This window comes from Panulirus ornatus, chromosome 15 (assembly GCF_036320965.1).
Source record: "Panulirus ornatus isolate Po-2019 chromosome 15, ASM3632096v1, whole genome shotgun sequence".
In the NCBI taxonomy this organism is placed as follows: Eukaryota; Metazoa; Arthropoda; class Malacostraca; order Decapoda; family Palinuridae; genus Panulirus; species Panulirus ornatus.
The window spans coordinates 33,409,095-33,437,091 of record NC_092238.1 but is presented as its reverse complement, the minus strand read 5'-3'; the positions used below and the strand labels follow the sequence as shown (position 1 = coordinate 33,437,091).

The 27,997-nt window shown below is 39.1% G+C and overlaps 2 protein-coding genes across 2 annotated transcripts in view; one reads left to right on the top strand and one right to left on the bottom strand.

The window, feature by feature from the left end:
* Positions 1–27,997, bottom strand: part of Ndf (Nucleosome-destabilizing factor) — a 224,419-nt gene that overhangs the window by 59,390 nt on the left and 137,032 nt on the right. The gene's annotated exons all lie outside the window — the stretch shown is intronic.
* On the top strand, positions 30–27,918 carry LOC139753841 (uncharacterized). Its single transcript, XM_071670756.1, is given in 6 exon segments — positions 30–185; positions 22,221–22,652; positions 22,654–24,020; positions 24,345–24,477; positions 24,603–24,743; positions 26,411–27,918. Coding segments are annotated over 5 exon segments (3,051 nt in total). The 5' UTR covers positions 30–185; positions 22,221–22,235; the 3' UTR covers positions 27,404–27,918.

Below are 27,997 nucleotides of genomic sequence, written 5' to 3'. Positions count from 1 at the left end.
TTTAACTATCGCAGGTGGTGTTACGTTCATGTCCCCCCAAGAATTTTGCCTATTTTCATTTTGCTTTTTTTTCTAAATCTGCGTCAGTTGTTGTAACTCATATGAAGTAGCCGATGCGGTATGGTGGCCAATCCAACAAAAAGCTGCGCCATAGGTGACAAAATAGCTGCGGAGTGCAGGTCCGGGTTAGTATGATATGGTTGGTCTGTAAGGCTGCCTTGCGAGCCAGCCGTCCCTTGTATAGCCTTCCGGTGGCGTGCTGTAAGGAACTCGACACCTCTGGCTACTACTGATGACTAACCACAATTTGATGATATATCCCTTTACTATGTTAATTGCATCGGTGGTACTTGATCGTAATGATTTTTTTCTTAAGAATGTTCACAGGTAGGAATTAACCTTTGAGGCCATCCAACATGTTTAGGACTAACAATTAGAACTTATATCAGTCAGGTGTTAATAGACATGATCAAACAAATGTCATTACTCTTGTGTGTTTGAGTACTATTCAGATTTTACGTGGCGATTTAACATTAATGCCTTAGGGTTCACTGCAAAACAGGTTTAAAAAAAAAAAAGGGGAATAGCGCAGGTGAAGGACTTGCTGTTATAAAACCTTTTGTTTCGACTGGGTAATAGATTTGGAAACAAGTTAATTCGGTATTAGCTACCATGATTACTATCGGAAAGGATTTCCCATCAACCAGTGGTATATTTCGTACGAATGGATTATGCAAACATAAAATACACACGCCGGTACCTTAAACTGGTTTCGGGCGCCCTCCCGCACGTCGATCTGCAATCATGCCTCCCAGGTGCGGCCGGGCCTGGTCTACCCGGCCGGCCAGTCGCGCAAGTCACTTTACAAGGGGGTAAGGAGGAATTGATCAAGTCTAAGAGATCTTCTCTCGTTCTAAATATCAGACGGTAGTTGGTTGGAAGACGTGGGCCTCAATATTTTCCATATACTTGTATGTCAGGTATGTTCACAAAAAAATACACCCTCAAAATAAATATAAAAAATGCGAGAATCGCGAAAACACTGAACTTGTTATGGAAGACCTTTAGCAAAATAAATTATCACGCATTAACGCTTAATAAGTAACTACCTTTAAGTAAATTCCCATTCATGTGGCTTAGTGTTTACGAAAGGATTTAGAAAGGTTACAGAAAATTCCGTGCATAAGAGTTATGAGGGAAGCGCATCTGTGAATTAGAACAAATGGTGTGGAGTAACGGGTATTTACTCTTTAAATACTGCTATAATCAAAACCCCGAATTTCAAGTAAGATCGCACCTACAATTGAAAAAAAAAATTGCCTGCATTTATTCATGGCTTATTTATCATCAACCGGATAAATGGACAAAGTGAACTTCGATATGTTAGGTGCTACGCAATTTGCCTCAGACTCTTAACCGGTAACCATCCCGCCCCACCATCTAACTTCTCAAACCAGGAGAAAATTCCGATGGCGTAATCTTACAAATCTACTGTCATTTACTGTTAACCTAATCGTAACCTAAACTAAACTAACTCGAACTGATAAAGTTCCATATCATAACCACCATGACACAAGCCCACTTGACAGAATTCGTCCTTGATGCGGAACTTAGCGATACCACTTGACAGAATTCGTCCTTGATGCGGAACTTAACGATACCACTTGACAGAATTCGTCCTTGATGCGGAACTTAACGATACCACTTGACAGAATTCGTCCTTGATGCGGAACTTAACGATACCACAGTACTTATATCTGCAAATCATGGCAGTAAAGGTTAAAACCCAAGAATATAGACTAACGCGTGATATAACTGCGTATTCTCAAAAAAAGTTCAGGGTATTATGGAGAAATCTGGTTAAGGAAAAAACCACAGCACCCAGCAGGTAAAATGTCTAAAACATTTACAATTCAAATCATTACATCTTGTTTTTATAAATGTGGTTTGAATGACCACCCCATAAAAGTTTTCAAGAGATGTTCGAGACTGAAGATATGTGTTGGGAGTCTGGTCATCGATCATCATTTACTAAGGCGTTGCAATTTTTCCGGTAAGTGATCTTCACGTGCACCAAAAAAGTACAGTGTACCTGCAAAAGCTGTGTCCCAGAGCGCACACGTTCGTTCTTTTATCATCTTTAGATCCCTGACAGAAGCAATGTATAGGCAAGTAACATCTATTACAAATGATGATAAGCTGTTCTTTCCACGTGAAATGCATGCTGATTTCATTGTCACTTCCTTGATTCCACGAAGACGCAGATGAGACCGACTTGCGTAACAAGACACCTTGGTGACCCATGTGAAGGTTGTTCTAACTGGCAAGTAATACTGGCACAGTTTTTAATGTACCCATGTGAAGGTTGGATGTTACATAAAAGTTGCCAAAAGTAGCTGTTCATGAGAAACTTTAGGGTAGAGAACTGCAAGATGCTACGCATGCCTCATCAATTTCATCCGAACGCGCTTAGAAATAAAAGCAATGTTATCCCGTTGTTCTACTACTCGCTACTGGACTTTGAAAATTAAAGCGTAATGCGTAACCAAATGCGAATACAAATACTGATTAGAGTATGGTTGCACCTTTTCAACACTGGCCTCATGAAGTATATTTCCAGCGTGTATCCGTTGAAAGTTACAGGAGTTATAATATAACCTGTGGTCCGGGGTATATTAAGAATTTATGAATGTCTTTGAGGTCTGCAATATGGGACCAGTATTTCTGCATGTCTGTAACTGGATATAAACGTAAGTAAAACTTTGTGATCTTAAATCTGCAAGTCTTGGATTTACACTATGCTTTGGCCAAAACTGATGATTTTGTATTCAAATGTTACAAGGGTTACGAATACGATCTAATATATATATATATATATATATATATATATATATATATATTATATATATATATATATATATATATAACGATCAAAAAAAGACCAATGAACTCATCAACATGCAAACAAAACGTGAAAATAAATATCCTGGTCCGATACGCACACAAAAGGTAGTTTATGCAAATGCTTATGATTGACTATTAGTATATTCACATTTACGTAATGAATTTTCATTTGTACGGAACCAGGGGAGAATATCGTTATTTCAGTATTTCTTACAAAACCCTAGTAGGTCTTCACAATGCCAATGCCGTATCATTAGTAGTAAAAGTTTGTCAATATGCCTCAACGAAATATTTTTACTAAAAATAGTTGTTTAAAGCCGAGGCCAGAGACTATATCCCACAACATGGATGCGTGGACTTCTAAATCAATTTCTGATGCGTCGATTTAAAAGATCTACAAAGGGTTGCTGCTTAAGACAAAATGAAATGCTTAAATTTTGAATTTAAATAACTTCAAACTGAGACCCACCTAGTAAGGTCGCCTGGTGAGGATAAGTTATGAACTGCGCCAAAGGTGGACTACATGCAGTTGCGCGATTCTGAGCTCTTCTAAAGTTTCTGCACGCCATGCTTCCTTACGTAACACTGACCCCCTTCACAGCAAGTTGCAGTGCTTTTGCATGTATGTATTACGAATGTCTACTGCACCAAAACTTATTGTTAGCAAAAATTAAATGTAATACTACTGTTGATGTTACGTGCAGGAACAGTACTTTAGTCTAGTCTGTAATAGTTAAATTTCGTCACCCAAGAGGAATATTTTCATTCAGTGGTGACTTGCTATCATTGCAGGGCAAAGCAGTTCTATGTACTGTGTACTACAGTTGCACAAACACCATTTCTTTCTTCGAGTTGTCAAAACCGGATGAATTCATCTTATATATATATTATATATATATATATATATATATATATATATATATATATATATATATATATATCCCTGGGGATAGGGGATTAAGAATACTTCCCACGTATTCCCTGCCTGTCGTAGAAGGCGACTAAAAGGGGAGGGCGCGGGGGGCTGGAAATCCTCCCTTTTTTTTTTTTTTTTTAATTTTTCCAAAAGAAGGAACAGAGAAGGGGGTCAGGTGAGAATATTCCACAAAGGCCCAGTCCTCTGTTCTTAACGCTACCTCGCTAACGCGGAAAATGGCGAATAGTTTGAAAAAAAAAATTATATATATATATATATATATATATATATATATATATATATATATATATCTTTTCTTTTTCTTTCAAACTATTCGCCATTTCCCGCATTAGCGAGGTAGCGTTAAGAACAGAGGACTGGGCCTTGAGGGAATACCCTCACCTGGCCCAATTCTCTGTTCCTTCTTTTGGAAAACTAAAAAAAAAACGAGAGGGGAGGATTTCCAGCCCCCCGCTCCCTCCCCTTTTAGTCGCCTTCTACGACACGCAGGGAATACGTGGGAAGTATTCTTTCTCCCCTATCCCCAGGGATAATATATATATATATATATATATATATATATATATATATATATATATATATATATATATATATATATCCGCGTTAGCGAGGTAGCGTTAACAGGACAGCCTTTGAGGGAATATCCTCACTTGGCCCCCTTCTCTGTTCTTTCTTTTGGAAAATTAAAAACGGGAAGGGAGGATTTCCAAACCCCCGCTCCCTCTCCTTTTAGTCGCCTTCTACGACACGCAGGGAATACGTGATAAGTATTCCCGTGTTAGCCAGGTAACGCATGAAAACACGAGTGGCTCAACTCATCCACACACACACATATATATATATATATATATATATATATATATATATATATATATATATATATATATATATATATATATATATATTTCTTTCTTTCTTTCAAACTATTCGCCATTTCCCGCATTAGCGAGGTAGCGTTAAGAACAGAGGACTGGGCCTTTGAGGGACTACCGTCACCTGGCCCAATTCTCTGTTCCTTCTTTTGGAAAATTAAAAAAAAAAAACGAGAGGGGAGGATTTCCAGCCCCCCGCTCCCTCCCCTTTTAGTCGCCTTCTACGACACGCAGGGAATACGTGGGAAGTATTCTTGCTCCCCTATCCCCAAGGATAATATATATATATATATATATATATATATATATATATATATATATATATAAAAACGCACATATACATACCTATACATTTCAACTTGTACATACATATACATAAACAGACAGACACATGTACATATTCACACTTGCTGCCTTCATCCATTCTCATTGCCACCCCGCCACACATGAAACAGCATCCCCCCATGCAAGGTAGCACAAGGAAAAGACAAAAAAGGCCACATTCATTCATTTCCCAATGATGCTGCCATCTTATGAGCAGTGTATGATGAAAAGAATTAAAAATTATCGAGCTCCTCAGGAATTGATAAAGGCGACTCTACAAATGTAGAAAGGCTACCAGAAGCGGAAAAGACGAGTTTCACAGCTTCACTTACTGAGAGGGGAATATCACAATGGTCAATCCTCCCATGGTCTGTCTCTAAAAAGTATGGGAAGCAGCAGCCAGAAGTGCCACAAGCCACTGTGGCTGTGACACAAGTAGACACGACAGAAGGCTTTGATTCCATTCTGGTTAGTAGAGAAATGGAAGAGGAGTAATTCAAAATATGCGAGTGGTACTAAATGATGAGGCGAATGAAAGCCACTACAAATGAAATGGCTGCACACAAGAAAAATAACTGCTGAATTTCCATGACAGACTAAAGGATATGGTATGGCAAAACCAGTTTATGTCATTGGAGGGATGACTGTGGTTTTGAAAAAGAATACGGACGAGATATTTATAAAGAAATACAGGCAGAAGTTGCTGGTTGTACCACTGAATTTAACCAGGTTGCTTTCTCCTCATTCTTAGAGCCATATGAATCCAAATAGAAAGGGAATGTATGGTCATAACGAGAAACAGAATGAGGAGAGGAAGGAAAATTATTTGAACTATGCAGTGGAATCTTCAGTGTAAAAGGGACTAAGGTTACAATTTTGATAAAAGATATCTAGTAAGCGACTGGACAGAAGACTAAAGAATATACGCTGTTGATAGGATAAACTGCTCCATCAATAATTAATTCTCTGGACCCTGACTAGAGAGGAAGCAAAAAAGGTTTAAGTAAGGTCGGTTTAGAAAGTAAAGCTTTACCGGAGTTATGTTTAGGTACCTACAAACTATCCTACTCTGTGTAGATTTCTTAGGAGGCCCAGCCATACTGATTACTTAAAGAAATTTAAAATTCAGTTCAAAGTTTATTGATTTCAAAACATTCACTGCCATCTGTTATTTGACATCTTTGACTGCTAAGCCTTTTATGTATATATTCAACAAAATCTGGCTTTTCTTATCTGAAAAAGCAGTTTCCAAGTTTGTGAACAGCCATTTCTTTGTAATCTAACTTTACTCTCCTCAAAAATGGGAACTTGCAGACTCTATAAAAGAAGTACAGATCAGACATGAACAGATAAGAACAATAATGAAAGTAAGGGAAGAAATTTTTATATACACCAGAGAAAATTTATTTTTTGCATACTACTGTGAGGGTCTGTCGGTAAATACACTGACATTAAATGTCATGTTTGATGAAGATATTAAGTGCAATGACTAAAGATTCATCAAAATCCCTGAGAGGAGGAGGATCAGAGGTTAGTCAATACAAGAGACAGATCACCATTAGATCTTGCACCACAGAATCTATATAGCATCAGAAAGATAATGGGATTCTAAATTCAGTTTAAATAAGCGAGCTTCAAAGACTGTGGAGATAACACTTTCATAGTGCAGTTGTTAGTAGTGCTGAATGTGATGCATTCATAGGCCACTTGGGGTTGAGACCACAAAGAAATGAATCCTGCTCACGGCAGCCAGTCCACTGTCAATCTAGCTGTTCATCCTATCCTGCAGACTGAGGACATGACTTAGACTAGGCAATAAATGTATATATATATATATATATATATATTATTGTTGTACTTTGTTGGTGTCTCCCACGTTAGTGAGGTAGCGCAAGGAAACAGACAAAAGAATGGCCCAACCCACCCACATACACATACATAAATGCCCACACATACACGTATACCTACCTATACATTTCAACGTATACATACACAGACATGTATACACCTGTACATATACATACTTGCTGCCTTCATCCATTCCCATCGCTACCCCACAAAACATGAAATGGCACCCCCCTCCCCCCACGTGTGCACGAGGTAGTGCTAGGAAAAGACAACAAGGTCACATTTGTTCACACTGTCTCTAGCTGTCATGTGTAATGCACCAAAACCACAGCCCTCTTTCCACATCCAAGCCTCACAAAACTTTCCATGGTTTACTCCAGACACCTCACATGCCCTGGTTCAATCCATTGACAGCACATCAACCCCGGTACACCACATCATTCCAATTCACTCTATTCTTTGCATGCATTTCACCCTCCTGTATGTTCAGGTCCTGATCGCTAAAATCTTTTTCACTCCATCCTTCCACCTCCAATTTGGTCTCCCACTTCTCATTCCCTCCACCTCTGACACATATATCCTCTTTGTTAATCTTTCCTCACTCATTCTCTCCATGTGACCAAACCATTTCAATACACCCTTGTCTGCTCTTTCAACCACACTCTTTTTATTACCGTATATCTCTCTTACCCTTTCATTACTTCACCTCACACCACATATTGTCCTCAAACATTTCAATTCCAACACATCTACCCTCCTCTGCACAACCCTATCTATACCCTATGCCTCGCAACCATATAACATTGTTGGAACCACTATTCCTTCAAACATTTTTGCTCTCTGAGATAACGTTCTCACCTTCCACACATTATTATTCAATGCTCCGAGAACCTTCGCCCCCTCCCCCACCCTGTGACTCACTTTCGCTTCCATAGTTCCATCTGCCCAGATATCTAAAACACTTTACTTCTACTACTTCCTCCAGTTTTTCTCCACTCAAACTTACCTCCCAATTTAACTTGTCCCCCAACCCTACTGAACCTAATAACCTTGCTCTTATTCTCATTTACTCACAGCTTTCTTTCACACACTTTACCAAACTCAGTCGCCAACTTCAGTTTTTCACCCGAATCAGCCACCAGTGCTGTATCATCAGCGAACAACAACTGACTGACTTCCCAAGCCCTCTCATCCATAACACTGCATACTTGCCCTCTCTCTCCAAAACTCTTACATTCACCTCATTAACTATCCCATCCATACAGGGGGGTGAAAGGCAGCAAGGAATAGAGTGAATTGGAACAATGTGGTATACTGAGGTTGACGTGCTGTCAATGGATTAAACCAGGGCATGTGAAACGTATGGGGTAAACCATGGAAAGTATTATGGGGCCTAGATGTATAAAGGGAGCTGTGGTTTTTGTGCATTACACATGACAGCTAGAGACTGAATGTGAATGAATATGGCCTTTGTTATACCTCGTGCACGTGCATGGGGGAGGGGGATGCCATTTCAGGGGTGGCAACAGGGATAGATGAAGGCAACAATTATGAACATGTACATGTGTATATATGTATATGTTTGTGTACATATATGTATGTATATGTTGAAATGTATAGGTATGTATATGTGCGTGTGTGGGTGGGTTGGGCCATTCTTTTGTCTGTTTCCTTGCACTACCTCGGTGACACAGGAGACAGCAACAAAGTATAATAAATATAAATAAATATATATATATACACACACATATGTATATACATTTTTTCGTCTGTTTCCTTGCGGTACCTTGCTAACACGGGAAACAGCGACAAAGTATAATAAAAATATATATATACATTCGCCATTTCCCGAATTAGCAAGGTAGCATTAAGAACAGAGGACTGAGCCTGAGATGGAATATCCTTTCTGGACCCCCTTCTCTGTTCCTTGTTTAGGAAAATTAAAATTGGGAGGGGGGATTTTTTTCATACATATTTGCTATTTCCCGCTTTAGTGAGGTAGCATCAAGAACATTATATGGACAACAGACATGGGCTATAGATATGGCTGTGCTGAGGAGGGTCGCTGTGTTGGAAATGTAATGCTTGAGAAGAAGATATGGTGTAAGGTTTGACTGAGTGAGTGATGAAAAGGTGAAAATGATGTGTGGTAATAAAAACAATGTGGCTGAAAGAGCTGAAGAGGGTGTGTTGGAGTGGTTTTGATATATGCAGGGTCAGGAAATGTTGGCAAAGAGGATATATGTGTCAAAAGTGGAGCGAACAAGAATAGGGAAACCAAACTGGAGATGGAAGGATGAAGTGAAAAAGATTTTGAGCAATCAGGGCCTGAACATGCAGGGTGGTGAAAGGCATGCAAGGGATACAGGTAATTGGAATGATGTATATTGGGGTCAATGTGCTGTCAATGGACTGAACCAGGGCATGTAAAGCATCTGAGGTAAACCATGGAAAGGTCTGTAAGGCCTGGTTGAGGATAGGGAGCTGCAGTTTTGATGCATTATAAGTGACTTGATGAGAATGGATGTGAGCAAATATGGCCTTTCTTCATCTGTTCCTGGTGCTTCCTCGCTAACGCAGGAAATTTCAATCAAATGGGCATGCTTGAAAGTACAGCAGTCCCAATGATATTGCATGGATGAGTCTTGGGCTACAGATAAGGATGTGCAGACGAAGGTGGTGCTGAAAATTAAATGTTATGAGAAAAATGTGTGGTGTGAGGTGCTTTGATTAAATAAGTAATACAAGGGTGAAAGAGAGATGTGATAGTAAGAAGGGCATGTTTGAGAGCTGAGGAGGATGTCCTGAAATAGTTTGTAAGATGTGATAGTAAGAAGGACATGTTTGAGAGCTGAGGAATATGCACTGAAATAGTTTGTAAATTTGGAAAGAATGAGCAAAAACGGGTTGACAAAGGATATATGTGTCAGGGGTGAAGGGGGAACCAAGCTGCAGATGAAAGGATGGAATGAAAACTGAACCAGGAAACTATGCAAAGGTCTGTGTGGCCAAATTGTGAATACCTGACAATGGTATAAGTGCACTGTACATAGCAGCTAGAGAATGTATATGAGCAAATGTGGACTTTCTTTGACTGTTCCTGATACTACACTGCTAATGCAAGAAATGGCAGTCATATATATATATATATATATATATATATACATATATATATCTTTTTTCTTTCATACTATTCGCCATCTCCCGCATAAGCGAGGTTGCGTTAAGAGCAGAGGACTGGAGCTTTGAGGGAATATCCTCACCTGGCCCCCTTCTCTGTCCCTTCTTTTGAAAAATAAAAAAAAAGTAATAGTGGTTCCAACAACGTTATATGGTTGTGAAGCATGGGCTGTAGATGGGGTTGTGCATAGGGGGTGGATGTGTTGGAAATGAGATGTTTGAGGACAATATGTGGTGTGAGGTGGTTTGATCGAGTAAGTAATGAGAGGGTATGAGAGATGTGTGGTAATAAAAAGAGTGTGGTTGAGAAAGCAGAGGAGGGTGTATTAAAATAGTTTGGTCACATGGAGAGAATGAGTGAGGAAAGATTGACAAAGAGGATATATGTGTCGGAGGTGGAGGGAACAAGAAGTGGGAGACCAATTTGGAGGTGGAAGGATGGAGTGAAAAAGATTTTGAGTGATCGGGGCCTGAACATACAGGGAAAGGGATAGGTAAGGAAGAATACTTCCCATGTATTCCCTGTGTCGTAAAATGCAACTAATAGGGGAGGGGGATGGTTTGGAAAGCCAATTAGCGGGTAGTGGTACTCAGCAAGCACCCAAGCAACCACTGGTGTTATGATTACAGCTTGTATTTTGATTTTTCTGATAATAATTCTGAGGAAGCTAAAGTAATGAAACGTTAAAGAGGATGCTGAATTATGGTCATGTTTACTTTTGAGTCATCTACCCAGAAAGTGCTTATGGAGGCAAAAGAACTTTAGAAAAAAAAAAGGCAGAATTCAATGGGGGTATTCATCAAACATGATACCCCAAGGGAAGAGAGGGAAAAAAATTAAGAATATAGTCAGACAGGTAGAAAAGAGGAGAAACCAAGTGAAACGAGGATGGAATGTCCCAGCCAGCGATGTTGGTATATCAGGAACGTTAGGGAATTGTGAAGTCAGAGTGAACTACTGTATATAAAAGCTAATGGATTAGTAGTAAATGGTAAAGAGTTGGAAATTAAGATCATATTAGGGGAAAATGCACCTTATGATGATGATGGTGTGGAAACAAAGGTTGCCAGAGATAAAATCTCATCTGTTCTTCTCAGAAGGGTACATGATAGTAAAGAGAGAAGCTACAGGAGGAGGAGGTTTGGCTCTCTTAATATAAGATCAACACAAGTCCAAAAATAATGGAGGATGGCTCACTCAGACACTGCAAAATGGGAAAAGTAATTGTAGGAATGAAATTTTTAATGGTGCTGATATTATACAGTCCTACAAAGAATTGCAAGGATCTAGAACAAAATATATAATGTTAACAGTGAAGAAACAATCAGGATGGTATGAGAAGTAATAAAATACAATTTTCTCAAGAGATGGTAAATTCTGATAAAGTGGGATTTCAATCTGGATTCTCATGGTAACAGGGAATTGCAGAGAAACAAGAAGTAAGAGCATATACAAGAAAATTTCCTGTACTAATGTCACTGACTACATTGAGATTTTAGAGACTGGTGTAAGGAAATACGAAATTAGTGTTTTCATGGTAGAAGAAACTTTAACCACATCACCAGAGATGAAGTGGAAAGGTTTTATAAAATATTGAGATAGCTAGAAAAGATATTAACAAATTCTAAAAGATCTTGACCCATACACGGCTCATAGTCCAGATGAAATTTAACCATATGTAGGGAAACTCTATGAACATATACTAAATAAACCAATTGAAATAAGTGTTTAAGATGTTGCTGGCTTGAGGCAAAGTGCCATGGGAGTGGAAAAGGGCAAACAACATACATATCTATAAGAAAGGAGACCGAGATAAGGCATCAACTTGACACCAGTCTCGCTGATGAGTATGATGTGTAAGGTTCCATTAAAAATATTCAGAAAGCATATTTGTGAATTTCTACGGAGAAATTACAGAAGTGTGATACAGTTAAGAGGTGGTTGTACATAAAAAAAACCTCTGATTTTTACAAGAGTGAGGTCTGTCAGCCAAAAATGGATAACTGGGTGAAATCATTCTCCCTGAACTGCCAGAAAGCACCTGAAATAGTCCTGCATAGGAAACTGACTAAAAAGCTTGAGACCTAGGGAGGAAATTCCTTTGATAAAGTGAAGATTATCAAACTTGAAGGTAATAAAACGCACATGTTTGGTGAGCCTTCTCAAAATGGGTTGAACTCATTAGCAGACTGCCACAGGATTCTACTCTTGATCTGTGCAAACAACTTACCAAAAGGTATGGAATTCTCTCTGAACATGTCTGCAGGTGATACAATGGTCATGAAGGAAACAGAAAGCATGGATGATTGTATCACCTTATATGGTCTATGACTAACTCCCAAAATTGTTTGATATATAGTTGAAGAAGTTCAACCCGAGTAAATGTAATGAGGATGAGTCATGGTGAAAAAAGGCCTCGATATGATTATCACGTTGTAAAAAACTTGTCACCTTGCACAAAAGAATCTGAGTTTGATCATGACATTTTCTCCTAACCCATCACTAGAGGCCCACCACAGAAGAATAGTTAAGTATACCAACTGTCTACAATCAATTAATTGAGTACCATTCAAGTTCATGTACAAGGGAATATTCAGCAAGCTGTTTACATCATACACAAGGCCAAAACTTGAATATGATTCTTATGTTTGATAACTGCACCAAGAGAAGCACAAAGAGCTAACATATCTAGATGGTTCACAGGAAAATAAAGATGGTGCCAGGATTAATGACAATGGAAATCAATAGGTTAAAACGCCAAATAATAAAGCAATTATGCTTTATACTGGTTTAGCTGCCTTTCTGAATTAAGCACGTAGGCTGTAAACTTAAGAACATAATTTCATAAGTACTGTGAGTTTCCTAAGATTATCATCCGCATCACCTTACTTGCATTTAAACTATTACGCAAGTGTTTTGTGTATAATCGACACGCATGGAGCCGTCTCTTGTACATTCTCTATTATGCAATTTTTAAAGTTTCCGGCTGCATTAACCATGTCTTCAGTCATTTTTTTTCTATTCTTCCACCACGAACATTATAAAAGTACCCCCTACTTTTATTTTTAGATTTTTTTCCTAATTTTATGTTATGTCCTCTGGTTGCTCTATCCTAAAATGTTTTAAAGAACAGTTCACTGAGTCATTGACTTCTTGAGTAAATTCAAAGTCTCTTGCCTTTCCGTGAAACTCAAGCTCTCTTATGGCAGGCAAAGTTCTTATAATCACCAAACGAAAATAATAATAATAATAATAATAATGATAATGATAAGAATAATAATTAAACCGCTATAAGTTGTTCAAGATAATTCTTTGACCATACTCACTGCATGAATGACCATTGATATATGCCTTCCCTCCCCCAAAGTTTTGTGTTAATCAGATTCTCTTTATTAATTTGACATGTCCACTTTAACCATTTCATCGTTTCTTAGAAAAAAAATTATCTGATGTAATCCAGTAATACAACTATTGTGCAAGCAAATTCTACTTATGTGAAACAAAGTCACAGCAGAGTTTAATATCTTTCCGAAAGTGCAACGAAGGATGTGACTGCCTTGAAAATTACGGTTGATGTAACGTAAAACGTTGCCATGTTAGCAAGAAAGCTTGCAGTGGGTTTGTAATGAGAATCGGACGGACCGGGTGGGAACCCCCTCAAGTGTTAGAGCGTTGAGTGCCCAAGGTCACTTAGAACCCCTGGTTTCTGCAAGTCGGCAAGAGACTGCACAATTTTCATCTGTCTAAATATCTATAGGGAGAGAATAAACTGTTAAACAAACGGCATAAGGAAGCCTCTCAAGTGTACAGTGCTGAGTGTCTCTGGTTAGTTAGAAACCTTGGTTTCTAAAATGGTTTGCGCACTTTTCATCTGCTTGAAATGCAGGAGATAAAAGTATACAGTAAAACAAACAAATACCATAAATGATACCGCTATCAAGGCTGCGTCAAGGGACCAGAACAGTGGATACAGCTTTTCGTATCCGTTCGATACAAGAGTTTATTGTTATTAAAACAATCTCCCAAGTTTTTCTCTTGATTCACAAAGAATATTTCAACATACGTACCAATAATACTATCTGCCATTATAGCAACAATATTAATCAATAAATTTCTTCGTATATCTCAAGGAAAAAATCATACACGTTGACCAGTGGTATACATCTCGTTCATTAGTCACTCCTGCGTGATAACCCACTCAATGTAATCACCACTAAGACTATCACCTGCTTGAACAACATCGCCGTTAAAAAGTAGCTATCTACTATGATAAGCCTCATCAACGCCCCTCAAAACATGGGTTATTGGTTACTAAATACACTTGATTTAAAAGGAGGCAAAATGACGAAAATGGGGTTGCTTGCTACAGAACCGACACATTACTCTTTATATAGCCGTCCCTTTATCTTTGCTGTCATCACCTCTTTCCTCGTGCCGTGTGACATTAATAAGCCTGCCAGACCACTACGGCTATAAAATTCCGAAAAACTACGTGCTCTAATACATATCCTGCAACTTAGAATGGGATTAGTCTGGTTTGGGGACGGGAGGAGTTGGAAGCGGCTGCTTCCATGGTACAGGGGGTGGGAGGGAGTAGGAAGCGACGTCCCCTGAATGGGGTTTGGGTGGGGGAGGGGGGGGGGGAGACAGCGGCTGCGTCCCCAGAACAGGGGCCGGGAGGGAGTCTAGCTAGTGTAAGCGGCTGGCTCCACTCCGCACTTACCACCGCCACGGCAACTACCATTTCGCGCAGGTCTCGACGCCATTCTATGGCAGAGATTAATCTATCCCGCCACCACAGTCCGAAACTAATGAGTCCAACGGTGATTTTGTCAACGTACGTACAGACAAATTAGTCGAAAGGTTTGTCTATGTTACGCACAAAATGAAGAAAGGAAACCTTTTAACACCAACAAAGCTAGCTTCGCGTGTGTTGTAATATACGATTTTCGAGACCGCGATTTACTTCCCTCCCTCTTCAGCTTTCATTGGATTACTCACGAGAAACTTATTTCTCCATTTAAATGTACGTATTGACTGATGTTATTACACGACACTACGTCGATCAAACCACAACTGAGTACAGTTTTAAAAGAGGAAAAGACCATCTTATCCTCTTAGTCACCAACTTTAGACATACTTTATAGGATAGAGTAACATGTCGCCTTATCGATCGCCGTTTGGCCCTTAATAACTTGGTTATCTAAAGCCTGTCAATAAAAGAACTGAAATTGAAACTGACCTAAGTTTAGTGAACCTTACCAAAGAGTTCGTTTCACAATTCCTCGTTTACAAAATAACCACTGGGTATTCTTAATGCTTCTACACTAGAATGTATAATATCTATAGTAAGAAAACGTGCCCTCACTTACTTGAGCTGGAGGTCGAATAACAGTATATTCCCCATAATTAACTGTCCAGTCCGGGAGAGCCAAATCAACTTGTTGATGGGGAACAACTGTACAATTTTTATCTTTCAATATTGCTGGCCCAAAGGTAATATAATTACTATTCAATAAAAAAATACCTCAGGGTATTAATTATTTTCGATAAAGTTTTGAGGTATACGGCATATTCTAAATATGGTTTCTCTCACACCCAACAATAGCAAATACTGCGAAAAGAGTAAGCAATCATGCAAACTTTATTTTCTAAGTGGATAATATGGGTAACAGTACAAACGAATGTACTCTGGTTTACGGATGGGTTAGCCTTTTTCAATATAAACACAGGTACCGGTAGGCTTTATGACCAGGATCTTGCGATAGTTTTGCTTGTATCGATCAGAACTAGGTGATACCAAGGTTCACGACCTCTCGGTCTACAGAAAAATTCCTGACACACCCCTCTACTTGGGCAGCTGATATTGTGCAAAGGAGCAGCGTGTTGTGCCAGCCAGTCGAGCCGGAGCCCGGGTGCGTGGGCGACACTGGCTGGCGAGTGACGCAGTGCACGCGGCCCGAACGTTATGTAACAAGACCTCACCCACAGTGTCTACCTGAAGCGCTAGATTTAGGAACGTCCTCCTTCCTCCCCATTAACTCGGTAACATCCCAGCACACCATCATATACAGAAGGAAACGCTGAATTTTGTAATGACACTGAAAAACACTTGCGAAGCAATGGTGTGGGTCAAGCCTTTTTTTCTTGAACGTTCACGGAAATTTCTCCGTATGAAAATTAAAGAGGCACTGAATAAACACGTGTACTCGTCAATGCAGAACTGGTAGTTACTGCCATGAATGATATGAGGTAGTATAACAGCGCTGTGCTAAGATATGCTTGTTATAAACAGCTAAAGAAGCAACTCAATCATAAAGCTGATCACTTGTAAAGATTTCATCTTTCAGCAGGGATTCATCTGTTGAAGTAGCTTGTAATTCTGTCAGGTAAATCCCTGTTGCTCTTGAAGCTGAAGGAAGCAAATATCGGGTGTGTGGTGGGGGTACGGTGGGCGGCGGACCAGGCCAAGCAGGATGAATGGGGTTCAGTGCGAGAGGTGAGCTACGAAGGGATATTGATCAGCAACGCCAGTGCAACCCGCTTGTCCCCCCCCCTTCCAGCACCTTAACTTCTGCTACCGTGTTACTTGACCCCTATCACCTCTGGGTTCAGTCAGTACAACCAGCCATTCATCCTACGAGGGTCAACCAAAGCAACTATGCATTCACCCTCATGGGATATTTAAATCAGTCGAGCGCTTACCCTAAGGTTCGACCAAACCCACTAGTGTTTACCCTCGGGTCATCCATAGAAATCGAGGGTTCACCCTAGGCTCATCCACAGCCATCAAGCGTTCATCCAAAGTCCATCCACAGCCATCAAATGTTCACCTAAGGGACACCAAAAGCCAGGAGAGTTCACCCTTTGAGTCTTTCAAAGTACCCAAACATTCACACTATGTGGGTCATCTAAAACAACCAAGCGTTCACCGTAAGGGAGTCATCCGCAGCCCCTGAGCATTATCCCTAGTCTCCCAACTTGCCAACAGGAACTTAAACCACAATTCACACCAACAAAATTAACCAGACATTCTCGAATTTCGATAACGGCTCGGTTACATTTAAGGCCACGCGCTATAATTAGGGTCAACGTTCAAAATCAGTTAGTATTAACGTCTAAACTTTTAACTGCTTCCAGCATAATGAAATGTCAGCATACTCCGTTATACAAAAACAACAGTAACGAGTATAAATGCAAATTATTTCGATCATATTGTCAGGTAATAGGAGAATGTTACATTCCCACCCCCCTCCCCATTTTCAACAGAGAAATTACCGAAAAAAATCGATATGGGTATAAGAAGATGGATAAGTTTTTAAGTAATAGAAAATTCAAAGTATTACATAACGAAACCAAAGTTGATGATCTGTAGGGGGTACCACAAGAACGGTGTGAGCCTTTTTTAATAACATACTATCAGACATCGACAAATAAATAAAAGTACTCGTCAGATTATTTGCTAATGAAACTAAGGTAAGCAAAATGATAGGATCAGAAGCCGATCAAAAGATATGTAAACTACCTTGAATGCAGACGTGCTGAAGTGAACCTAATGGAATTCAGCGAACATATATGTATGGAAAAGAGTAATGGAAAAATTAAAAACACTTGACAATATACTTGACCGACATAAATGAGAAACAAAATTCAAGAGTAAAATGTGGTATGATGGTATGCTAATGAGAAATCGCACCTTAAGAAAAAAGTAAAGGAGGCAAACCATCTACTAGCAAATATCAGAAATGCAGTCACGTATATCTTAAGAAAAAAAAAAATGATAATACTCGGTAGGTGCTTCCTTCACAAATCCCCATAAAGCCAAGACTAGTGCATGATTCTCAAGGTTGGTTACCGCTTATAACGCACAGAGTTGAAAGACCAGAGATTAGGAACAAAGAATGTACCAGAATTAACATAGAAGATGAGCAAGGGGTAAGCTGTTCACATTACAGTTTTAAAATGTTTCATAACGTCGACAGTGAACAATTCTAAGAAAGATGCAAGGACAGAAACAACCACAGGACATACAAAGAAATTAAGCAAGTACCTTATTAAAAACGTAAAGAACTTTTACATTATAAGGATAGTGGATGAATGGACTAAATTGAGTAATGAAATAGTGAAGGTGATGGTATATATACAGATTTTTTGAAGTTATAAAACTCCAAAGTTCAAAAGATAGGGTTCTGCATGTAAATCTTCCTCCACATTCGGTGCAAATAGGTAATTATACGCTATCCGACCAACTGGTGCTTCATAATTTAAGGGGGCAATTCAGAAACAATACATGAACATGTGAGCTAACAATGGCAACTCTGTGAAGCTCACCACAGTGGGTTAGTGGACACTGTAATACTTTAATGGATTATAGGGGCATTTCATGGGTAACACAAATGAAAAACTCAAAATAGTACAGCAAACTATGAAGAGCAAAAGGTGGTTGTGACAACAAATATAAAACAAAATTTGATAATTTTTAAAATTTATCGTTTCGAGACCAAAATGGTAGTGGGTCACGATAGTTGAAATATACTTGTCTTGAACCAAAGATGTCGAGGCTTGTTTGCAAGATGCAGTCATCAGGTATTCTAGAGATTAAGGGGTTAACTTAAAAATTTCAACGTATGACCACGGTTTCAGATACTCCAGTCTCCAAAGCGTTATCTTCGACTAAGTTACTATTTTGCCCATAACATCAACCAGATTGAGTCCACGGCCTTTATGTCTTCGTACCTTCCATAGCTAAGCTGGTCAGACACACCCTACAGATATCGGAGTTCATGAGTTTATGCCAAAAAGTTAAATGTTTCGAAAATATGCAGCTGAAAGAAATTTTCCTGAAGTTTCAGTCCCTTGATGTTTACATATCCTCACATATTGTACTTAGCGGCACCTTTCAATTTTGGTGGTGTCAAAGGGAAGTCTGCAAAAGCAAACTGACATTCATGCCCTTCAGGACTTTCATATGAGTAAGTACAATGTCAGTATCTACAAAGATATCCTAGCATCTGATCCGAAAACGTTAAATTCAATCTACTTAAAAAAAAAAAAAAACGAAGCTACACATTTAACACAATACGTTGCATCTTAGAGATATAAAAGGAAATATATAAGGCGACTATGGCCGCTCCGGGATAAGTGATAACGCTCTGTACTTACATGTTCCGCATTGAAAACATTAATACCCTCCTCCGACAGCTTACCGTTCATAGTTTTCAACAATTTTACAGGTCCTCTACTACATCAAAGGGAGAAGAGTTTCAAAAGATGGAAAAGTGAGAACGACTGTAAAGGGGAACGAGAAGAGAGAATGTGAGGAAAGGCTCTCAAACGGGTGCGGGAAGAGGATGTCGAGCATCTGAACAATCGATACCAAGAGGTGCAGTGTTGGTGTGACACTTGGGGGCAAACTCCAAACGTACCCGGGTACGGGGAAATTCATCCACTCCAGGATTACTGCTATAAATCACTGTCTAGTCTCGTCCGACAACAAAGAAAAGACTCTCCGTGGCAGTTAGCTATATGGCTTATTCCAACGACTGTACGTTACATCACACATGTTACGGGATATAGCCACATAACAAACCAATGTTGCCCAAGTGAACAGCATCTCCGGATGTCAGCCATTACATCCTCCTGCTCACACGTACGCCGTCGTCAATTTCCCTTAAACATCAAGTATATTTTTCTCTTATGAAATTATTTGGATATTAATCAAAATTGAATACAAAACTAATATTATTCACGCTGTTACGAAATCATACTAACTTTCGGACAGTATTCCCTTATACAACCTTAACATTACATCAGTTTCACTTGAATTCTGAAGCACCTGTTAAACGTGAACCCCCTGGCTGATATGATGCATACCATCAAAGAATTACGTTGCTCTTGAACTGTATCAATTGAATGACGGATACACATTCGTTGGCCGCAGTTTACGATATCCACAATATTATTACATAAACATATATTTTTGTGTGGAACAATAAACATCAATTAACGAGAGGAAAACATTGATTTTCGCTTAGAAGCATCCATCAAATGAAGCGAACCTTGGCGTCAAATGAAACTGACGCACTGTGTAAAAGGAAACAACTAATGCTTACGTAAAGTAGAACATCTGCCAAGTATAATTTTTCTAAGTGAGCAGGATGTATGTATTCCTATATATAAGGATTCTGCCTGCATGAGGTTTCACCACATATGAAGACAACGACGAAAAATCTATCTTGTCAAGGAACCTCTCTCTCCAAAGTCCAACATATCCCCACTACTGATTGTAGCGCAACCTTAACGCTGTAGCATCTCCATAAAAGGGGTCCTGGGGATTTTGATTATATATATATATATATATATATATATATATATATATATATATATATATATATATATATATATATATATATATATATATCGACAATGGTGTCGGAGCTTAGCTGACGATGTAATGAGGAGACTTCATGTGAACCAGTTTTTAAAGATTCTTACTGGCAAGAAACTTGTTCATTTTTTTAATTTAGCTTTTTTGCTTTAAACTTGTTCATTGCTACATATCTTAATTTATATATTTTTTTTCAAAAATAGTTCCCTAGTATTGATAGTTACCTAGTATTTTATCTTTCTTTTATACTTAAGAATTTTTTAATAACTAAATATTTGTATTATTAAGCATCAATTTCCTTGTCCATCTTGCAAAGTTTAATTTTCCTTCATGAGATCAGCATCTCAAAACATTGCAGACTTTTTTCTTGGTTCCCAAGGTGACGTTTATTGCATAACTACGCATTTTAGGTAACCAGTCTATTTGCTTATATATATATATATATATATATATATATATATATATATATATATATATATATATATATATATATATATATATATTATCCCTGGGGATAGGGGAGAAAGAACACTTCCCACGTATTCCCTGCGTGTCGTAGAAGGCGACTAAAAGGGGAGGGAGCGGGGGGCTGGAAATCCTCCCTTCTCATTATTTTTTTTTAATTTTCCAAAAGGAACAGAGAAGGGGGCCAGGTAAGGATATTCCCTCAAAGGCCCATTCCTCTGTTCTTAACGCTACCTCGCTAACGCGGGAAATGGCAAATAGTTAAAAAAAAAAATATATATATATATATATATATATATATATATATATATATATATATATATATATATATATATATATATATATATATATATATATACGGTTCAAAAGAAATAATCCACGGTCACTCAGTTCTATGTATAGGCCAATGAGTCGGGTTCACTACAGCGTTCAGTGTCCCAATCAATATAATAACCAAATGATACAACAGATACAAAGATAACTGCTTTTAATAACTAACTTTAGCAAATATGGACAATATCATACGACAAAGGACATAGTGTTCTTTCCTCAACATTATATAACGAAATTGTATTTGCAAATGCATTTAGGTGACGAATTCACGATATGGAAGGTTTATGTAACTGACGAGGCCGGTTAGGGTACTTGTGTAATACTAGAGAGAGAGAGAGAGAGAGAGAGAGAGGGGGGAGGGGAGAAAGAGAGAACAGAAGGCAGCGCCCGATCGATAGAGAGTGTTGGCGTCTGTAAGGTACGTATACCGAGGTCTGAGCTTAGCCAGCCCCACTACCAAGCCTCAGTCAGCTGAGCGACCCGCTCCATTCCACAACACTCCCTCCCCAGCGCGCTGAACTTTAAAATTTTCCACCCGCTACTGCTAGCGACCATGCACCAATTTGGGTAAGATTTTCAACTGTACCTCCGTTTCTAACACTCACTTGTTAACACATTTGTATACACGTTCACAAAACGACAATACGATATCCTAAGCTGAACTGTGGCACGGAACACACTGGAAATAATCCCAATACCGTTTGGTCTGCTAAGGCAGAGCCTTGTCCATAACGAAGTGGTTTTGGGATGATCATAAGTAATTTCAAGTGGTTATGTGTAATCTTTCTGGTTCAATTTCTTCTTCGTTCTGAAAAATACTTATGGTTCATAATTGCATTTTAAAACCGAGTGGTTTAAAGTGATGAAACCCAAGGAAACCCATCAGGCTTAACATATTCCAGTTTGCATGTTATACCTGTCGGGAAGAGATGAATTATGGTGACTGTACTACAACTTGTGTGGTTGCAGGTTGTGTGAGCGGTGATGGCGGGGTGGCGGCGATGGTGGTGGTGGTGGTGGTGCGTGTGTACCCTAGTGGCAGCAGTGGTGCCGGAGAGTGATGACAGTGGAAAGAGTGAGAGTGGCTGGACCCCGAACAACGACGGCGGACCACGTTGTCCTGCGGGCTGCTCTTGCCTTTTACCGCGGCAAGTAGAATGTACAGCAAATCCCGGTGAGAAGTACCCTCCTCATCCGCCCACCGACACCACCACACTCATCTTGGAAGGGTACTCTGTTGTCCCCACGCATTTGCTCGCTAAACTTCATGATCTTCGCCAACTAAAAATCAGTGGCAGTCAACTGTCCAATCTGAATTACCTACCCTTACTTCCTAAGCTGGAAATGCTGGATGTTACATACAACCATGTGCACTCCCTTGGCGGCGGACACCTCAAAGTCAAACATCCCAGCTCTCACTCGGCTAGATGTGTCTCACAATAGCCTCACCATGCTCAATAACAAAGACCTGGAAGGACTTTATCACTTAAAACTCCTAGATCTTAATAATAATCCAATTACCCATATGGACGCTGAGGCTTTACAAGGCCTAACTTCTCTAACCTACTTAAATTTATCTCAAACAAGATTATCTACACTACATCATCGATGGATGGATGATGCAATGAACCTCCAATACCTTAACGTTAGTGGAGCAGATCTGTATCAATTGCCCCGCCTACATGGAGACCATCTAAGAGTATTCGATGCATCACACAATTCAATCAAATACTTGCCAGATGGCATGGTGTCAAATGCACTTTGCCTGGAAGATCTGTTTCTTCATCACAACCCTATCCAGCATATAAGTTCTGCAACTCTTGCAAGGGCTAGATACATACATCTACTACAACTTAGTCATACCCATATTGTAAATATTGATGAATTTGTGTTCTTGGAGATACCATTATTACAGCAACTGCACCTTGAATATAATGAAAGGTTGGTGAGGGTTGAACATGGAGCTTTCACAGGTCTCCACAATTTAGAATACCTCAGCCTGGCCCATACCCCGAGTCTGACAGAAATAGAAGAAGTGGCGTTTGAGGGACTTCCAAAGCTCCGTTCTTTGAATCTTCAGAACTCGAGTCTCACGGTGCTACCAATGTCTCTTAACAAATTAGTTAAGCATAATACATCAGTCTTTCTTGCAGGAACAGCACTTCGCTGTGACTGTTACAATTCCTGGCTTCCTGAATTGCTCATATCAACAGACATATCAACTTGGAGTGGTGTAGAACCTTTGAAGTGTAAAGATGGTCAGCTTTGGAGTGTGACCCAACTGGCTAGACACATGGAACTCCTAAGCTGTGAGGCACCCAAAGCAGTCACTCCTTCTGGGAACTGGGTAATGGCCCATGGGAGGCAGAGTGCCTTGCTGGAGTGTAACGTGACAGCACACCCACCTCATAATGTGTTGTGGCTCTCAGCCAAACATGAAGTCTTCCGGCACAACAGCAGTAACAATGGTGATGGATGGATAAGCCATCATTTACGACAAGTTGAAGAAGCAGCAGCAGACAATCCTCGGTTTGAAGTACTGGCTTCTGGTCATCTTTTGATCCGTGAGGTGGTGCGTTCAGACATAGGATGGTACAAGTGCTTTGCTTATAACAGTGTAGGCAATACATCTGTGCTGCTGTTCCTAAGTTTGAATGATGGCCCACTACGAGCCTTATACATAGAGAGTCTCCTCTTTGGCTTTGCCTGTGCTGCCCTATTCCTCCTGGTCACACTTATAATTCAACTGGTCAACTACCTCATCGACAGGTAACACTTCTCACTTTACTCTTTAGATGTAATAAAGGCAGCATGTTCAATATGTACATCTTTAAGCTATCTGGCTGAAAATCACATTAAAGTGGAGCTAATCTTAAAATTACCTCCATAATGCTTAAAACTTACTAATGGCTTACAGTTTTAAGTCAAAATATGAAACAATGAGTAAAGTATAACAATAACTGGATGAAAATTAATAAAATCAACTTATTCCTTGACACAGCATTCAGACTTAGTTCATTATATTGAAAATGCTTTTTCACAATTAATTGGCACAATTCTCTGAAACATTGCATGTTTCTACTCATTCTGCAGGCTGGGTTGGGAATGCTGCTGCTGTAGAGATCGAGTATCCCGTAAGGCTCGTCAGGTTAGAAAATTACTTGAGAGCGTTGAGGCATACAAGACACAGCAGCTTGATCGACTCAGAGAAAACTACAACATTCAGGTTAGATCCTGACAATTCTTGAGACATTCTTCTTAACCCAAAATGGTTATCATACAGTTTACATCAATTAATTCATTTTTTAATGATCTCATCTACTAACAACAACTATGTATTCTTAATTGTAGGTTGTGAGTATCAAAGAAAGCTGTTATCAACAAATGGAACGTATCAGAGAGAGCTACAGTTGTCAGGGCAAAAATCTTAGGGACCTGCGGGACTACAGTACTCATGGGCTAACATCACTGAGAGATCAGTACCTTGATCAGGTAAGCAAGGAACATTATACATAATATTCTGCTATTTGCACCTCTAACTTTACCTATCTCAGAAGTTGCAAACCACTTAAGCATCAGTATTACCAAAACATTTGGTACCCCTTAACCCCTATGGCTGTGTAATGAGTTTTGAAATTCTAGCTGCATTCCCAAAGTGTCAGTTTTACTGCAACATATTTAAATGATTATTGGTCCTTATTTTTCCTGAGGCTAAACCATAGTGTCTACATCTGGCACTAATATTTCTGAAAAACTTATGATAACAAGGGGGATGGGGAGGAGAGGGAAGAAAAAAGAAGAGATTATTTATGGACAATGCCTGCAGGATGGCATAAACTTCCTCAAACATAAAAAATTTCTTGCTCCTTACATTGCAAATAAATTGTAAAGGGCACAAAAAGCTAAATAGCTGGACTGAAAAAGGACTAAAAATCACTCTATTGCCAACTCATGAACACTTCAAAAACATTGAATATCATTATACATCTATTTATGCATTTTATTACATAAGACACTCACGATGATGAATAAACTGTAAAGGGTATGAATGGCAATTAAAGCACTAAATATAAATGGGTGCTAAGGATTCCCATATAGACAACTCTTTAAAAATAATATTATATTATGATACGAAACATACACTGGCAGAGCATATCTTGAAAGTAAATTACCTAATTAATAGTGAAATTCAAGGTGAAAAGAGAAATGACTGACCTCATGGGTAGCAGCAGCCAGCTGAGTAAGTCATTGTGTATGTGTGGGACCCTGGTGCTATTTCCTAGCTGGAGGAGGGTCACTGAACTACAAGGGATTTGCAAACTATTTTTTGACATCTAAAGATTAATAGTCATATTTTGCAGAGAAGAAATACTGTGTAACTCAGCCAGAGGGTTTGCAGGCACATAAATTAACTGATTATTCTGAAAAATGGGTGTTTGTCAAATAAGAGGAAAACCAATTCTGATGAAAGATCACAAAAAAAGAAAACAACAAAATCAAGTGAAATAACCTTTCCCCTCAAGAAATAAAAATTTTGGGTGGAGCTATTCCTAAGAAAGCTCCTAGTGCTGCACAGTGAGGTACTGATGTCTCAAATGTCACCACTGCATGTATACATTATAGTATTTTGATGCATTTGGTGCCTTTTATTATCAACTAAACTATCATTTGGATTAGTAGAGCCCTCACTGCTCTGAAGAAAATATCACTCCATGTCATCAGCATTTAACATTCTAATGTTACATCCTCCCTATGCTGAAGTACCCATGTATAATTGTTATCAAAGGAGACTTTAATTAAGCAGCAAGTGCCACCACCACAGATCAACGGGAAATTGTCAGTTGGTCGAAAAGTACAAGCTGTAAATCTTTATTAAGTCACCTTTGCCAGGCAACATACATATGTACAAGGTCTGTTTAAAGGTTTAAATCTTTTCTTGCACATTAATTCATCAACTAAAGAATGAGAGCATACAAAGTTCAAGTTATTGCTCATGAGATATCTTGATGATCAACAGCAGGAAATTATTTTACAACTTCTATTCGATTCCTTGGGTAAAGTACCGAACATAGCTATTAAAAAATTTTCTTGAACCTTGTGTACTATCATTTTTCAGGACATGTTTCTATATTTATGAGTGCACCTGTTTATTTTTCCAGGTTAATAAAGTGCGAGACTACTCGATATCTCAGATGAACAGGGTGCGAGAAAATTACGTTTTCCAGCGCCACCGTATCCGCAAGTTTAGTGCCCATCAGCTACTAAAGCTTCGTGAAACTTATAAATACCAACAAAAGACTCTGAACAAGATTCTGGAAAACCTGCCAGATCTGTACCTTCAAAACTGCAGAACAGGCGGTTGTCAGCGTACAGATTCCATTATATTTGATGATGCTCTCAATGGGATAGATGCGTACTACAAGGTTGACTTCTTTGACACCCAAAGCCATAATTCTGATTACTTTACACCAGCAAGCACCCTTACCCATTCATTTAGATCCTCAAGAGGCCATGACCCTGCTAAGCAGCATTCCCGAACTTCATCCAATACCTCCAGTGATTTTGTTGAGGCTCAATTATGGATAAGGCGTGACTCCAGTGCTATAAGTGGGAGCAGCCCATCTCGTACCCTTCCAGCTCATTCAAGGTGTCATAGTCGTAGCTTCAGTGTGACTGGCCCTACCTCCTTTGTGTCAGATCCTATTAGGGTCCACAAACGTAGCTTGAGTGCCAGTCATCCCTACCACAAGGTAGCACCTGCACCTGAGATGAGGGGTATCCCTGCCAGGATTACTTTATGTGAAGAAACCAGCGACTGTAAACTAACAACTCCGTTAAGTTCACCCATCTCAGTCCCAGGTACTCCCACTCTGATTAGCAGGCGAAGGATGATGTTAGATGATGATGTACAGAATACCTCAGCTCCAGCAAAACATTGTAAGATAGACCATACAGAAAGAGACTTGCCATGTACAGACAAAGGGAAATCTAGCAACAGTGATGATGCAATTTGTTCCATTAACAGTGAATGTGTAGATCTGAAGGTTGCTAATGACAAAGAAAACACAATACACACTGAGGATGACACTCTTCTAACATCTGTGGCAGATGATTCTAGCAGTACTTCATCAGCATATGAAACATCCCTGTAGCTCAAACCTGTCTCTGTTTTTAACGAACTTCAGTGCAAACAATTTTTCTAGATGTCTGGTTACCTTTTTCTTGAGGCAATAGTGGGGTCAGTATCTTTCACATACTGTATTAATAATGTGATACTCATTGGTTTGTTTTAAATAAATAATCCTCATATGCCTATCATGCCTAATCCAATTGAACAATACATATTTAACCACTAAAATTATCAGGAATTTAAACAGAGGGACTGAAAGTGAGACCACTTGTGCCAACGTTTGTTTGTGATTAAAAAGCTGCATTGGATGGTGTTAGATGTCAATTTGGAGATGACATGCTCAAGCTTCATTTAATAAGAGCTGGTTCCCTCCCATGCAGCTGTCTGATCGCTATTCTGACGTGTCATAGCTTCATCCTAAATATCATCATTCGTATATTTTCAGGTTAGTGCCATATGCAAAGGAACCAAAATCCATCACATGTTATTTTTAGGGTTGTTGTTTGCATAGTTAAAGAATATAAGTTCGAGTAGAAATGACATTTTATTTTCCTACAATAAATCGAGACCAATTTACAAACATATATAAAAACAAAGAGAATACACACTTGCAAAT